Consider the following 16,723-nt stretch of genomic DNA (forward strand, 5'->3'; position numbering starts at 1 on the left):
ACAGAAACAAATCCACTGACTGTCAGCTTTATGTCAGGTGCAACCATATAAAGAACAATACCCAGTGACAAACTGACCATAAAAAAAAAAAGCTTTATTAACCCTTTTGCACCAGTAGTTCTTCAGGCATCCATTGCCAGCAATGGACTTTAAGCCAAATGATCCAATTGTCAGTCCCAAGAGGTTAGCACTTTACATTCATTTACAAAGCTGAGTGAGGTACATTTTCAGAAGTAGAAAGATTAAGCTGCAAGTCCCATAAAAAGATGAAGTGTTCCTTGGCCACTGTCTTAGATTACGAACTGGTACGGTCCTTGAGAACAGGATAACACAGGCATTGGGAGCTTGAGGAATCTCAGCTGTTAGAGAGAGAGCACGGTGAGCACTACAGCAAGAACCAGCAGTCCCTCCAGCATGATTCCTTCTCAACCTTCCTACCTCCCAGGAGAGGATCCTATGTTGTGGTCACAGCCATCAAGTAGAAGATCTCCCCTACCGGTGAGTTTGGTTTGGAAACCCCACCAGAGGGTAACGAGAGTCCCTGGGCATAAGCTGTAAACTCAGGATGAAAGGAACAGAGAGACCTCAATGCTCAGACAGTTAAACAGAAGATAGAAAAATAAAACTGGTTCAACCAGAGAATAAAATACTGTCTAGAAATCGGGATCTGAACTTGAATGTAACCTGCATACTTCTTTTTTCCCCCCTATTAAGTCATCAACCCAAAAAAAGCATTTCTTCTGGACGCATACATAGTTGAAAAGGCACAGGAAGTAAAAGCTTTTCTGAATGACCTCATGTGAATTCAACATCAGAATAACTGTAAAATAAATAAATATGTGCAAGATTAGAAAGATCACAACGTTCTTCTGCATGACATACCTTACTATGTAAAAAAAAAAAACCAGACACGTACGTGCATACACACACAGCTCACTGAGAATAAAAAAATTACATACACCCTCTTATCAAATTCCTATACGTCATTTTATAGGCATTTAGTACACCACCATGAGAAACCCTTAATTACTATCTTAAAACGTAACCAAAGGGTGTTTTGATTTCCCCCCCCCCAATACAATTCTATACTTACTTAGGTGTCTGCAGTCCAGATCAGTTCAGTACGTACAACCTCCTCCCCTGCCCTCCAGTAGAAACTGCAGGTTTTCAGTGGGGCAGATCTTACTAACAGCTCTTCTTCCCCTCCCACAGCATTTGAACAATTGCATATTCTGTAAACCAGCCGGAAACTCCCCATGCATGTGATACCGTGGGATATCAGTAAAGAACAAGTGTTGACAGAGTTCAAAAATAATAATAATAATAATAAAATATATCAAAATAAGAAGGTAATGGCCAGTTTACAAGCAACTTGGCAGCAGTTCGTAGATGAGACATAATCAAGGTGCTTAAACTTACGTGACGGTCAAAAATCCCTCCCAAAAAAGGGAACACAAAGATAAAAGTAACCTCTCTCAAACACTGTTGGAGTCTTAGCTCACCACTTACAGTGAGTACAGTTCTATTGCATTTCTCTCTCAAGTTTTGCTGGAAGAATTCAGCAGAGTATTTGGGATGAGGGAAGAAGGAAAGGGAGAAACTCAACATGAGCTACAAACTGATTCACAGCTAAGTTAACATTTAGAATCTAGCTTGCTAAAACAAAAACTAGAACATCTTGTTGTCACGGTGTCGGGCATCAGCTTTGTTACATGTGGCACTTGATTCCAGTTTTCTGCCAAAACACGGCAGCCAGAATAACCTGCGTGCACCTGTGTGTAAAATACCTGTAAATGTTAGGAAAGTCTGAGCTATCGTAGGCAGGATTAGAAACTTCTGTTAGCTGCAGAATACTTGCTTTCCTATGAGAACAGTAAATATCACCTCAGTTTGAAGTTGAATCGAGTACTTCTCCCTGAAACAACACTGTACAGCAGCCTGCGTCAGGCTGTAACCATCGTGCTGATGGGTTATACTACACAGGCACATCGAGTAGGATTTACACTCGGTAAGAAAACCTTTCAGCTGTAACTGTCTTTAGCAAACCGCAAAGAACACAACCATAATCCAATACTCCTAGTTTTCCTATCTTCCTCAGAAAACGACCCACAGAGTTATCTCATTTGGTTGAGACATGATTGCCCAATTGGTTTTTCAAGTAACTGTCCTTAATAACTGTCATTCCAGATCCTGTAAGTTTATTGTGCTTCCAGTGAACTGAGAGTTATCAGAACCTGCATCATCTTCAGCAGAATTATGTGGTTCCTGTTGAAACAAAAAACAAACAAACAAACCAGTAAAGAAGACCAGTACTTTCACCTCTTAATGCTTATCAGTAAGAACACCCTGATGTTAACTCAAGATCAGAGAAACATTCTGAGTTGTTTTAATTGTTCCCCAAAGCTTTCTCGTTCCCAAGACACCCCTCTGACATCTAGGATCAAGGCTTTGTTTTCTCACTTCCCATTCTCCCTGCACTTACACACTTATCAGTTCTGACAGTCTCTCTTGACCTGCTCAGTATCTGCAGGATAGGAAAAGGATAACAAGGATGGGACGCTCCAATAATAAATAACATCTTGTTATTCATTACCCACTAACAGAGGTAAAAAAACCAACCACTGTGACATGTCAAAGGTTGGTAAAACACACAAGATAAGCCTTGCAATACACTTATCTGCTTCCTGCAATTAAATCTGAACCTCTAATAGAAAACAAGGTGTTTCCATTAAGGAGAACATCAGTGTTCAGAATGAACTATTCACTTTCCAAGCGAGGCCATAAAACCCAGTGGCTCTGACATGCTGTACCTGAAGTATGTGAACAGGTAAATCCACTGTGAGCTGAGAATGTGATGAGGAGGACTGAGAGCTCAGCTGAAAGGGCAAATCTCCCTCTCCTGAGGGATCATCCTGTAAAAGCAGAAATGCAATGTAATTAGAAGACTGAAGATTTTAGCACAATGAATACCACTCAACCTCAGAGCCTTAACAAACTGATAAAGCCACTGCTCCGTGCTAGTATAAGGCCTACATTCACAAAGGTAAGAGAAATCCTAACTACCACTTAAATTCAAACCTTATTCAGTACACAACCTGTTGCCCCTTTTCCAGACCTCTCTAAAGCCACTTTTCTTATAAGCTTTCCATGAGTGTGGGCACGTGTACACTTCAGAGTACAAACTGAAGATCTCAGATTCCCATCCAGCACATTTAGATTCTTCTACACATGTGCCAGTCAGAATAACAGAGAGGGTAAGGATGCTTCCTCCCTCAGTGCTCACCTGAAGAAGCTGAATTTGCACATACTGTGCTCCTGTTGCAGGGTCCCTTATTGTCAGCCCTCCGTTTGGCAGAACAACATTGCCACCCAGCCGGCCACTGGGAGCAGACGATGAGAAACTGGTGGGGCTCACTTTACCACCTTTACTTTTCCTCTGACCAGAGCTAGATGTCCCTTAAAAAAATAAATAAGTTCATTATTTAGGTGGTCAGAAGCAATTTGCCAAAGTTTCTTGCTCGTGTTTTTCAATTTTATGCAATCAGTTTACCCTGCACCACTCACAGCACTATGTGGGACAAGCCCAGAACAGCACAAGGTAATTAAGCACCTAAAATCAACCAATGAACTCCAACTGCTGACTGAGTAGTTGTCATGTAAAAACATGAATGCCATAAAACCACGTCACAAACTGCTAAGCATAGGGCTCTCCCCTCTGGTAGCACAGAAATGCCGCCACGTTTGCACAGCAATAGAAAGGAACTGGGAAGTGAAATTGCATTTTCCATCTTTTATTTTTCTATTTGTTTCCTGAGAAATTACGTACATTATTATTTTTTTCAATTCATAATAATAATAATAAATCATAGTGAAGCTCATCTACTTCCAGAAGGAAATGTGAAGGATGGGATGAAACAGCTTTACACTGCAAGCTAAAAGCCACCAAGCTAATCAAAAACCAATGTAGTGGATAAAATCCTGTCATCCGTTTGTCTGCTTTTAAATCTAAAGTAAATAAAAGGCTCCGGTAACTTCATTTTAAGAAAACAAACTTCCCTTTACAGTGCTTATGTAGCCTAGTTAAACTAATGAGAAATACAAGACTTTTGATCACTGTGAGAATCACATTGTGGCATTAAGGTGACAGCAGCTGGTGAGAAGCTGACTACCAGGATATCAGAGTAAGAAAGGAAACAGGAATGTTCTGTGTCCATTATAGAAACAGGTGCAGATTTAATGCAACCACCCGTATAAATAAGTGTACCAGCACTGGGTACATGCACATGTTTCATGACACAAGCACCTCATAATGCAGCTCTCTTTCTGCATGATGTCTCACTGAACAAGTACAGATTACATCAAGAACAGCATGTCACAGCACTCAATTCAGAACTAGTTACCTCACTTACCTTAACAATTATCACCTACAAAAGGCAGCCAGAACTAAACCATATATAAAACAGATTTTCCATCACAGCACCAAGGGGCAGATGTAATTCAGACACCTGAGATTGTCCCCAAGCACAGTGAGCCACCCATCACTTCTCAACTGACAAATCCACATCAGACAGCTTTTACTTAAAGAGAAAGGCAACGCATCTGAAATCGTGACCCGAAAGATCACCCTGCTCTCTAAAAGGTTTCAATCTAACGGAGAGGTTTGAGTATTCCAAGATAAGAAATAAATCAGAAATAAATTCCTTGACGTGGCAGAGATGTTGTTACTAAGCAGAAACAAAGGAGCAAAGCAAATCCAGCTAATCTCTTCATTATCTATACAGAAGAGAACCCACAAGGTAGGATCAAACACATGAACAATGGAAAGCAAGACAGACTTTCTTCTGTTGTTGCTTTACTAACAAAATCAAAAGCAGATGAGGGGGTGGAAGGGTATTACCTTTATAACAAACTTTATAACATAAGGTGAAGATTTCTTTACTATGAATTTGATGTTCCAATTATTTTAACTACCAATAAATGGATATGGTACTTGAAAGTGTACTCAGATACCAGTTCCTATTTCACTGCCAAACCCTTTTATAGTTGTGTTTAGCACATTTAACACGATGTCTTCTCACCTGTGCTGCTCCCATTCCCTTTCTGTTTTCTCTTCTTGGCCAGCTGAATGGCTCTGTAGTCTGTTCTCGCAGACCCACTGCTCTCCTAAGTTAAAAAGAAAAAAGAAAGAAAAAAAAAAAAAAAAAAAACAAGAAAAAGAAAACCAAGAAATGCAATAACTTTGAATGCAAGAACAAGCCAAGACAATGAAACCATACTGCTGAGTTCCCAGTTGTGTTTATCTTATATTGCAAACACTGAATTCTATATTCCCATACTCTTCTGATTAGTTTCAGTGAGTTCCCTGTATTTAATACCTGGAGTTCAACACAAAAGGAAGTTATCTCTGTAATTATAAGCATTCAGATTTTAATAGGGTAAACATGGCAATAGAAGCAACACTTCATGCTGTAAACAAACAGGCCTCCAACAACATGATAAAGCAAAAAGGGAAGAGTATTTGAAACAGCTATGGGAATGAAGGCTCTCCCAATGCAAAACATTTCCCTGCATGTAAGGAACACGAGACACCGCATCTTCTTGGCCTGGGGTTTCTTGCAAATCCCATTTCATCCTCAGATAAATGGATGGTTGCTTTCTAAAACCCCTACTCTAAAAAGCTCTCCCTTCACTCTCCCCATCAGAATTCCAATTTTTCTTAAGAGAACTCATCACCACACTGCAGCTATTTCTGACAACACGCTGCTCATTGTGTTCTACATCCTTCATCCAAAAAGAAAAGCCAAAGCACATCACCCTCAAAAACCAAAAGGCCTGCCTAGAAGGTGTGAGCAGCAGTGGATATCCCCAAATTCAAGGCGTCTCAGTCATCTAAGGGTAAATGAATATAGCTACTGCGTACCAAAAATGAGCTGCCAGTCATTGTGCTAAGATCCATTTCTTTCTGAGCGCTGTAGCTTCCTGGAGGGTTGGAGAAAACAAATTGAGTCACTACTTTGCTGCCCTCTTGCTGACCAACAACATCGGAGCTGGGAAGCAAATTCCGTTCCATTTTAGTTGGTGTCAGTAACTCAGGCACATTGGTACCACCAAGGCTGCTAGAAGGAGTCAAAGTGGCTGTGTCAATTGTTAAGTTATTGCTGGATGTCAAACCGTGCACATCCTGACTGGGATTCCTCACTGACAGCGATGCTAACGAACCCAAGGCTTCCGCATTGACAGTCTGTACGTCATCCAAATTTAAAGTGCTTTGCTGTAGAACTGTTGTCCCAGTTCCCAGCAAGAGAGAACTGTCCAGGCTCTGCTGCATATCGCTGCTGGCCACCAGTATCAAAGGATCGACTGCCTGGCTTAAGGAACTGCTACTGACAGGCAGGTTTCCTCCAAGAGTTGAGCCTACTGAAGCAACATCTATGGTGACAATTCCAGAGTTCACTAACGCCATGTCTGCTGAGATCCCCGAATTGTTGCTGGACACATTGGAGAACAAAGAAACAAGGTCTATGTTGCTGAGGTCGCTGTGTCCTGGACTGGTGAGCTCACTGCTGGGTGTAAGGGAGCTGGTCGCTTCAAGCTGCGTCAGGAGATCTGCGGTGGAATACAGTTCGGACATGTTTAATTGCTGGGACAAAGAAGGAAACAGTTTGACTTACCATGACAAGGAGCTGTGAGAATTTAAAAGAAATCTAATAGAGTTTTACCCATTCTTAGGGAACGTAATGACAGTAAAACGGCAACAGCACATTAAATACAACTTTTTGGGGAGGGTCTGGTTGTAAATCAGAGCTTTCATCAGACAGTGAGGATGAAAGGATATGAATGATCAGTGGAAGAAGCTTTTAGAGTTGGTCTGCTGCATCTCACACAGCTTGAAACAAATCCCTTACCTGGGCTGAAGTTATGTTGTTTGACCATATGCGTCTTCATACTGTGCTTGGAAGTGAACAACTTATTACAGCTGGATACAGGGCAGCGAGTCTTTAATGACTCCACATCCTGAAGATGTTTTTTGGAGTGAATGTACAGACTGCTCCGTGCTGAGAATTTTGCACAACAGCCTGCAAGAAGATACAGATGGCTTTAAGGATTCACCTAGTTATAGCCTGACATTCAGCCTTAGTGTCTCTACAGAACAAATCACAACTCTCTGTTGGTCAGTAGCATCTGAACATACATTCAGAGGACTCAGAAGCAAGCCAAATATACAACCTCTCGTTTTACATCAAGTGGATAGGACAGCTCAGCAAGCCACTTCTGACAAGAAGAAATGCTAAGTCATTCAATCTATTCCTTCCCCTCTGTGGCATTTTACTTGAAAATGCTTGGTGATAACGGCTGGTAAAACCATTAAAAGGAGAAACAACCACCAAGCTGTTTTATTTTGTGAAGGTGAATATTCCAGATCATACCCAATCTTCTACATTCCTGGAGTCCAACTGAAGCAATAGACCTTCAGTTTTATCTGTTCAGACCCTGTTAGAAGACTCCCTGTGATCCTGTAACTAGCTTGTGTTTGGTGAAGAGCACTGAGCTTTCCTCTATTTACACAGCACACAGCAGTTACCAGTTAATGCAAGAGCTGAGCAGTACCTTCTACTGGGCACTCAAATGGCTTTGTACCAAGGTGGGTTATGCTGTGGCCTTTCAAGTGTTCTGCTCTTGTGAAGGACTTCCCACAGCCTTCTACCGGGCACGTGAACCTCCTGTCATCTTCATGTTTCCTATAAACAAACGGAATCACCATTAGCAAGACTGCATCCACTGCTTTGACTGCTGGAAGGAAAAACAAAACCTAACAAACAGGGACTTCAAACAAACAGCACAGTCTGACAACGCTACCTCTTGTGTCGCAGCAGCTTGGACATGCTAGTGAAAGACCAACCGCAGCCTTCGAAGTCACAGATAAAAGGCCTCTCACCTTAAGCAAAGAAAGGTCACGTTAACAATACCAAATCACACACCGGTATTAGATTAAGAAATCCCCAATGCTGTTTAAATTCAATTATTTTAAGACTACAAGACTCAACCACCACCTCAGGTAAATCACATACAAGCAGTGATGCCCTCTCCCCTCATCTACAATCAGCATCTTCTTTACCTCAAGGCTACTGCACATCTCCATATGCATCACAGAACACAGACCATTATTAGTACAACTAATCTGAAACCTGTGGTCTCAGTTTTGTGAGTACCTGTGTGGCTCCTCATGTGGATTTTCAGCCGACATGCTTTGTCGTACTGCTTGTTACAGCCTGGGAACGAGCAGGAAAACTGCTCCTGCTCCCTGAAGTGGGCCCGATTGTGGGAGAACAGTGCGCTCACTGTGATAAAAGTCCTTTCACAGCCTGGGGAGAGACAGAAAACAAACAGTGCATCAGGTTGGTACGCATAAAAGATGCTTTCATATAACCATTATGCTTGGAAAAGACCCCTAAGATCAATTACAATTGTCAACCCACGATCACCGCACCCACAAACATGTTCCTCAGCACCACATCTTGATGGCTCCCAAACACCTCTATGGACAGTGACTCCACCACTCCCTGGGTGGCAGCGCCTTATCAATCTGAGAAGAAAGTTATTCTCAGGGATTACAATTACTCGGCCAAAGAGGACAACAGATCACAGAATCACAGAATGACCCGGGTTGGAAGGGACCTCAAGGATCATGTAGTTCCAACCCCCTGCCTGGCAGGGCCACCAAACATACACCTTTACTACATCAGGTTGCCCAGGGTCCCGTCCAACCTGGTCTTGAACAAGGACGGGGCATCCACAACCTCCCTGGGCAGCCTGTTCGACAACCAACGCCTGCATAAGGCACACAACACAAGGTTGGTGCTTCCACTGCTGGCATTCCACCACCTCATCGCAGCTGCACCCCTCAACTCCAAACCACCCCCCTTGTGAACGAGGGTGTCAGGGAGAGGGGACATTCCTGCAGGCTCCAAAGGGAGAGGGAGGAGAGGCAGCAAGGAAGCAAAGCGAGCACAGCAGGGACCTCGGACTGACCCGAGGGCGGCTGTAGGGGGAAGAAGGGACGGAGAAGGCACGGAGCCCCGCGGGCCCGGCCCCATTTGCGTCTTACCGGGGTAGTCACAGCGGTAGGGCCGCTCTGGTTCCAGGTGGCTGCGGCGACGGTGGGCGGCGAGTCGGGCGACGCTGGGGAAACGCTGCCCGCACGCCTCGCATTTGTGCGCCGCCTCCTGCTCGTGGGCGCGGCTGTGGGCCCGCAGGTTGTACACGGTAGTGAAACGCTTAGAGCAGCCGGGAGCGGCGCAGGCGAAGGGCCGCAGTTTATCGTGCGAGTGCAGGTGCCGCCGCAGCTTGTAGGCCGTGGCGAAGGACCAGGCGCAGCCCGGCACCGGGCAGCCGAACGGCCGAGCCGCCCCCCCCGCCCCGCGGCCGTCCTCCCCTCCTCCGCCTCCGTGCGCCGTCAGTCGGTGCAGCCGGAGCTGCTGCTTGCGGGGAAAGGCCTCCCCGCATCGCGGCTCGGGGCAGGGAAAGGCCGGCGGGGAGCGAGGCCTCGGGACGCCCGGCGGGGGCTCGGCGGGGGGAGGCGGCTGGGCCGGGGGCGGCGCGTTGTTCGCGGCCTGCTCGGCGCCGGGCCCCAGCGTCAGCACGCCGTTCTCGATGCGCACCAGCAGGCTCTGGTTGTTGATGGTGATGGTCCCCGAGAAGGAGCCGTCCTCCGAGCCGCCGTCTCCGTCTCCATCGCGGGGCGGCGGGGGAGGAGGAGGAGGCGGAGGCGGCGGCGGCGGCGCGGAGCCGGGGCCTTCATCGGGCGGCTCCGCGGGCGAAGGGCCGGGCCGGGCCCGCCCCGCATCCCCGTCGCCCGAGTCGGGCTCGGCGTTGCCGCGCACCACGTTGAGGACGAGCAGCAGCCCGTCGCCGTCGGGAGCGGGGCCCGCCGGAGGAGCGCTGGGGCTGGGAGCCGGGCCGGACTCCGGCTTCTCCTCCACCAGCAGCACCGGGAAGCTCACGTAGAGGCCCGACGAGGCGCTGCTGGCGGCGGAGGAGGAGGCGGCGGAGGAGGCCGCCCGGTCCCAGTCGGGCGGAGGCGGAGGGCGGCCCGGGGCGGCGGGCGGCGCGGCGGGGCCGCCATGTTGGGCGCCGGGCCGGGCCCGGGCCGCCTCCGCGGCGGGCAGCCCCTGCGTTTCCATCTTGGGGGTCCCTGTAGCAGCGGCTGAAACCGGAGCCGGGGGGCGGGGCATGGAGCGGTCGGAGAGGAAACGCGGAACAACGGAATGGAACGGAGCGGAACGGAGCTGGAGGCGGCGTGGAAACACGGAGTGCGGATCCATGGAGCGGGGATCGGACGGGAACAATCACAGAATGACCCAGGTTGGAAGGGACCTCAAGGATCATGTAGTTCCAACCCCCTGCCTGGCAGGGCCACCAAACATACACCTTTACTAGATCAGGTTGCCCAGGGCTTGGCTGTTTTATCTTTCATTCTATTTTTCGTTCTCGTTTTCAGGTCTGTTCTGGCTCTCCAGTCTTAAGCAGAAGGAAGAACCAAATTGCTTGTGGGCTCCGGCAGCTGTGAACCCTTCGAGCGGTCCCAGCAGATGGTGCTGTGATCCTTCCAGTGGGATGATTGTGTCCCTGGAGCTATTCTGCATCGTATCTCATACAGCAAGCAAGAGGAAAATGGCCTTAAGTTGCACCAGGTTGGATGTTAGAGAAACTCAGGCTGCACAGGGAGAAGTGGAGTTACCATCCTTGGAGGTGTTCAAGGGCCATGGAGATGTGGCACTGATGGACGTGGTTATGGGCATGGTGGGGGTGGGTTGGGGTTGAGAGATTAATCTCATCTGTTATCTACTGTCTGGCCTCATACAGTGACTGCAGATGTGTTTGAAGGAGGCTGCTCTGCTTGTATTGAGTTTTTCCAGCATTGAGGTCATCTGCCTAGAAATGACATCAGCGTCCCCCCAGATTGATGCAGAACAATTGTTCATTCATAGACACGGTTTCTCTGCAAACAGAGAGCAGAAAAACAAGGAGGCTCAGCAGAGCTCAGGGAGTTTTTTCCCTGGCCTATGGCTTCTGTGTGCTGGAAATCACAAGCTGCTTCATCCCAGCAGGGGGTGACCGGTTACTGTTATCTCAGTACTAAATAACACAAAGGTGAAGAATCCATAATAATATTTCTTCCACGTTTTCTGTGGTAGATCTTTCAACTTGGGATTAAGATGACGGTGGAGCTGAGCTTCCATAGCACAAACAGCCATTTTCTGGATGTTTTTTATGACAAAAGGTGCCCCATTTCTTTTGGGCTACAGTAACTTGAGTGCTTGTATGAGATACAGCTACCAAGATACCAACCCAGTGTGATTATTAATAGCTAACGCCTGACATATGTTAAAGAAAGGCTGTCAAATCTGGCTGGCAACTACTCAGCTCTCAGTGGTGTAACTTGTCAATGTGTGCTTTTTTCCACAGCGTAAAGCAGTTCTGGTGAGCTACAAAATGCATTTCGCAGGTTTGGTTGCAAGCAGATGCCAGCCTCTTGCTGTTCATCTGGAGATACACACTGTGTGAACAGAGTAAAGAACTGATTTCTAAAGGAAATTAAAAACAAAAAACAACACAGCACACCAGGTTTGCTGTTTTCTGGAGGCAATGCTGGAGGTGCAGTGAGTAGACGCTTTATAAGACCCTGTGGTGTTTTGTTACTTAACATTATTTGGTTTCTTGAGATCCCACAGTCCAAAGACTGCAGCTCATCACTCATCACATACCAGTGAAAAGGCTGTTCTGACATCAGTGGACCTGTCACAAGCAGATACAGATCTGTCCTATTAATGAGTTAGAAGGAAAAAACGCACGTAGTGCCAGAGACAATTGCAAGGCTTTTATTGTTTGCACATTGTATCAGACATTTCTGCCAGGAAACATTGCATTTCCCACTAACTTCTGAGGGCTTGTTCCAAGATGTTCTCATCCACCACTTTTTGAGGAAGAGTCACTTTCAGTGCGGCGTTGTCTCTCATTGCTTGGCAGATCGTTTCATACGCGTAGCCATTACCCGACCAGCAGCGCCTGGCAACCTGTCAGACCAGAAAATCAATGAGTGCAAAACAAAAAAATCACCCATTTTTCTTGCCCCATCCCATTTTGCGTGATATCTGTGCAACACTGACACTCAATTTCACCACAATAAATCCTTCAGCTCTCTGCCAGTTTCTATTTAAAAGGGCAAATTTCACTCTGTGCATTTTCAAAATACGAAATTAAGAAGCCCAAGTCTGCCAGCATATGAGTGAAGCTCCACAGACAGGGAACTATAAGCCCTTCTGCAGTTTGATCTGTGTGCAAGAAGTTTGCTGGATGAAGGAAAACACCAGGAACAAAAGGAAGGAGTACTTAGAAGGAAGCAAGTACTTCCTTGTATTCAGTGCCTTAGAATTCTCTGTTCTATGAATTGCGTATCAGGGTCTGTAAGATTCAGACACAAAAGTGGGCAAAAAAAAAAATCCCCAGATTCCAACTTAGCAAAATATTTAAGCATTTGGTTAATGTAAGGCTTATAAGAAGTTCTCAGGATCACAGCGATAACAACTAGAAATGACCTTTCAAGTCACCAAGCCGATTTCCCTGCCACTCAGCTGTGACTATTCCTGGCAGTGTATTTTAAGGGTGCACTATAGTTTCTTTTCAGCCTCGTATATAACATGGGTAACGTTCCCCGACTGTACTTCCTAAACACGTATGTGAAGGAGTGGGGCTTTTGCTTGCAATAAATCAGAGCAGCAAGAGATTGATTGGGTTTTTAAAAGTCTGTCTGTGATGCACAGTGCTTGCTAAGGGTTTGTCTTCATTAATTACAAATTAATACCATTGTTCTCCTCCTTCTTCCTCGATTGTTTAGTAAAGATATTTTAGATCTGAGACAGGGAATGTGTTCAAATTATTCCTCCTCCTTTAAAGACACTTAGATCTAGAAGTTAGGAAGATAGAGAAGTGAAGGTGTATGAGTTTTGCTTACTCCATTGGAAACATCCCAGCTGAGCATCATCTTAGCTCGTTCTTCAGCCTCCGTGGACCCATCCAAAACCAGGCCAAATCCCCCGTTGATCACTTCACCCCTAAAAAAAACCAATAGGAATGTAAGAATTTGAATCAAAAGAACACAAATCAATGCCACAAAACATTGTGGATTTGATCAGCTGCACTGGAAGGATGAGAATATTGTAGAAATGATGCTGAATAAGGCACTAACAATGGCCTTTCATACAAAAAATACTCCCAATGGACTCAGGAGTTACTTATCTCAGTAGTTTGAAGGTTAAGCTCTTTGTGCTTTCTATGCTAGAATCCACCATATCCATAGGATTGCAAGGAGGACTGTGTGCTTACCGAAGCAGACAGATGGATCTGTTTATATTCTCTTGGGACAAACGTGAGTGTGTTTTATTAAAGTGTTAAGCACCACTTCATGCACATCTGCCTCGATCATTTCAGAAACATTCATTTCTGTATCAGATACAAAGATGTGTAGAGGCTGCAGTGCCAACGTTTCAGGAAGCAGATTTATTGGTAGAAGAACAGAAACATACTGCCATCTAACAGACTATACGTGGGAGAAATACCAGTCTGGTTTTATAAGGACAGGGGAAACACATAGAGAAAAACATCTTGTCTCACTTCAGAATCTGGTCTGCTCGAGTTCCTGTTTGGTTGCATATGGTGAATTCAGTTGGAAAATTATTGGTTGCTGTAAATCTATAAGAGACTTCTGGTGTTATAACTGAGCATCAGCAATGTGTGAGATGGGGCATATCCTACCTACAGCAGCACGTGGCAGGAGAGACTGAAGGAGGTTCTGAAGGCTGGGTCTTGCCTTCTGTGTTTTGTAGTCCCACAAAATTTACTTCAAATAACATCAGACATACCTATGAGTAAGACATACATAGGTGTCCTCTAATCCAGACAAGAATCATTTCTTACTGTCTATTTTCCTGCACCTTAGGAAATGGGAAATACAATGCTGCACCAGAGCCTCACAGACTTGAGATCTGCTTCCTGATCCTAGTACTCATGTTTTCCCCTTGTCATTCTAAGGCAAAGTACATACATGATGCTAATACCCTTTTATGCACTACCTGTGTGATAAGTAGCACTTTACCACATAGCTGAGCAAAGAGCTCTCAGCTCCAGCTCTCACAGTCACTGTACCTTTATTGTAGTTCCTTCCACTTCAACTGTACCTTTATTCTAATTCCTTCCATTAGATTATTAGATATGCTACTATTACAAACATCTTCTGTTGAAAAGCACAGTTTTCTTGTAACTGACAGTGCTCACAACAGAATGTCAGCAGATGAATCAGTTTCCTTCTTTAGCAGGAAAATTTCAGTCATGTTTTCGGTGGAAACGTTGACACAAAATGATTCTTTAGGATCGACACTCAGCAGTGACACAAACAGCTCTTATGGTGAGAAATCTTTAATTCCACCTTTAGTCTCATTTGGGGATGAAAACGAGCATCCAAACATTTGCAATTCCTGCCATTTCTGCTTTTAGTGATGGCATCACAGCGCAATCGGGATCACAGTATGATCACACCTCAGGGCAGCCCACTGACAGTATCAGGCAGCAAGAGGCCTCCAGAGTGATGCTTTATAAAGATGTGCCACGTTAGCAGATGATGTTCTTTCAGTGGCAGAGATCCCTTCTGTGCACAGCATCCCAAAGAGCATCCTTTGAAGCTCAGGCATGAACAGTGAGTGTCTGATCTCAGTTGCACTCCATAAATTCAGAGTCTCTCCATCAATTTCCATGCAGTTACTCCAGTGTAAATCAGAATCACTCATCAGAATCTGTCCTACCATCTAAAAGTCACTCAAATTGAATGCCACCATTTGTTAGAATGGATCCTCTAGCAAAATCTCTCACTTTTAAAGGGGAGTTCTCTGCCTTCATTAGCATTGGGCCATATTTTCAGCTAATTAGAGAAACATGTGGCATTTTGACCTAAGCTACCTCCTATAATTTCCAGATGTCTCCTTCCAAGGTGATCAAAGAAAACAAGGCCTCCCTCACAAACAAGATGTCACACCGTCAACAGCACAATTCAGTTCTTAAATTACTTCTGCCTTCTTCTACTACAGATTACTCGGACCCTACACTATTTATTCTGCAAAAAAAAACAGGCAGCAAGAAATGATTAACATTCACTTGCAGTAATCATAGTCAATACTATGCTAATCTTAAGTCTCTCAAACAGCACATGATGCAGATTCCAGCTAAATGAATATTAATCCTGCTTTTTTCTTCTTCTTTTGTCTTTGCCCCACAAGGCTCCAGCGCAGAATTTCTGGTCTCATACAGAAGCAATAGCAGATCTGTCAGCAGCTCCAGCCAACCCCAGCTGCTGCAGGGAGGACTGGGAGCTGGACACAGCTCAATTGCTGTTTCTGATCTGCCAAAAAAGACCTTGATTTCCCTCTAGTTACACACGTTTGAATGTATATATATCCTCACACAAGTAGAAGCTTCCAGGTGCACTTTCACACCTCCACATCAGCTGACAAAGAGATTCCACTAGGCACACGGAAATTTCTTTATGGAAAAGTCAGCTAGATCTTTACCTCCCTAGAAGAAGCAAATCCATCCTAAAACCTAACAGCATCCATCTTTGCAGCAAGGAAAGGCATTTGTAAAGGTTGGAGAATGGTTTTGCTTCTTAAATTGTTCCTCTTTTTTTTCCTTAGAAGCCAAGGGGGTGCAGGTTTAACTGGCTGGGGTGGTACTGGGATCAGTTAACCCAAACAGAACCACCTTTTCCTACAGAGCTTTTGGGGCTCTGCAGACCGTGGCACATAGTGACACAGCATTGTTAGCACATCTGAGTCCCAGCATGGTGGTTTACGAAGGCTCGTGCAGAGACAGAACTAACTTTCAGCTCCATACTCCTCACCAAATCACAGTGATGTAATCACACAGGCTGTGGTCTGTTGGTATTCCAACAGCAGACACTATAAAAGGTTAAATTCAGCTAAAGCCATTCAGAAAGCTTCAGTCTGCTGCTTTCTCAAGGCTGTGACTGAGGTGATCAGAGTAAGTAGATATTATGGAATGTATTTCTCACTTAGAATTCAGAAGTTGCAAGTCCTGATTACTGTGGTTGTTATTACTGACATCAGTAAAGTCATATTTCCCACTGCACATGTGTAAGCCCTCAATGTTTTCTTATCCTATTATACAGTTTCTCGTACATACTTTCTATTCAGTAGTTACTCCTCTGAAAAAATCAAAGGAGTACAAGGAAGGAAACTCTGCATCTGAGCTGAAGGGTTATTTTTCTAGCTCCAGCTCATCTGGACAAGGAATAATTATCATCAAATGTCTCTGAGGATAACATCTGCAACAAGTTCTTTAGTTTGCTTCTGTTGGCACATTCCAGAACTGGATGAAACAGTGAAGTGAGAAGGATCACTAAAGTATTTTATAAGAGTTGTCTCTCTTTGGCTACATCAAAAAATGAAGACATGGCTGTGGTCTTCTGCACAAGCAAAGGGAGAAAGAAGACTGGGGGTTTGCTGGCACCTGAGCTGCTTTGCATCAATAACCCCTCATTGCACTTCAGCACATGGGCATTTATATTGGGGTCCTAAGGTCACAGATTTAAATATAGCTTAAGGGGAAACCTAAACATAATCCATCCACTAACACTCTGACTGTGCATGTGCAAAGA

At 45.0% G+C, this 16,723-nt stretch overlaps 2 protein-coding genes and 1 long non-coding RNA gene across 5 annotated transcripts in view; 1 reads left to right on the forward strand and 2 right to left on the reverse strand.

The window, feature by feature from the left end:
- Positions 1-73: 73 nt before the first annotated feature.
- ZXDC (ZXD family zinc finger C) lies at positions 74-10,346 on the reverse strand. 2 transcript variants are annotated; one of them, XR_001557975.2, is made up of 11 exons: positions 9,107-10,346; positions 8,211-8,363; positions 7,858-7,936; positions 7,609-7,739; positions 6,906-7,076; positions 5,921-6,606; positions 5,079-5,163; positions 3,284-3,456; positions 2,811-2,912; positions 439-2,265; positions 74-359 (listed from the first exon to the last, which is right to left on the reverse strand). XR_001557975.2 is itself a non-coding variant. In XM_015875049.2 (10 exons), the coding sequence occupies exons 1-10, from the start codon at positions 10,320-10,322 to the stop codon at positions 2,179-2,181; spliced, it is 2,883 nt and encodes a 960-aa protein (XP_015730535.1). In that variant the 5' UTR covers positions 10,323-10,346; the 3' UTR covers positions 74-2,178. The 2 variants fall into 2 exon arrangements, 1 of the variants encoding a protein (XP_015730535.1); XM_015875049.2 differs by having other exon boundaries at positions 74-2,265.
- Positions 10,252-12,782, forward strand: LOC107319841. The gene is made up of 2 exons (XR_001557977.2): positions 10,252-10,362; positions 10,499-12,782. It is a non-coding gene; the product is annotated as an uncharacterized LOC107319841 (long non-coding RNA).
- UROC1 (urocanate hydratase 1) overlaps positions 11,857-16,723 on the reverse strand; it is a 29,731-nt gene continuing 24,864 nt past the window's right edge. For both annotated transcript variants that reach the window (XM_015875051.1, XM_015875050.2), the window contains 2 exons: positions 13,013-13,112; positions 11,857-12,074 (listed from right to left, as the gene is read on the reverse strand). In XM_015875051.1, the coding sequence (XP_015730537.1) occupies positions 11,934-12,074; positions 13,013-13,112 (241 nt within the window). In that variant the 3' untranslated portion in view covers positions 11,857-11,933. The remainder of the gene's footprint in view (positions 12,075-13,012; positions 13,113-16,723) is intronic.

The sequence above is a fragment of the Coturnix japonica genome, chromosome 12 (genome assembly GCF_001577835.2).
Source record: "Coturnix japonica isolate 7356 chromosome 12, Coturnix japonica 2.1, whole genome shotgun sequence".
NCBI classification, from domain to species: Eukaryota; Metazoa; Chordata; class Aves; order Galliformes; family Phasianidae; genus Coturnix; species Coturnix japonica.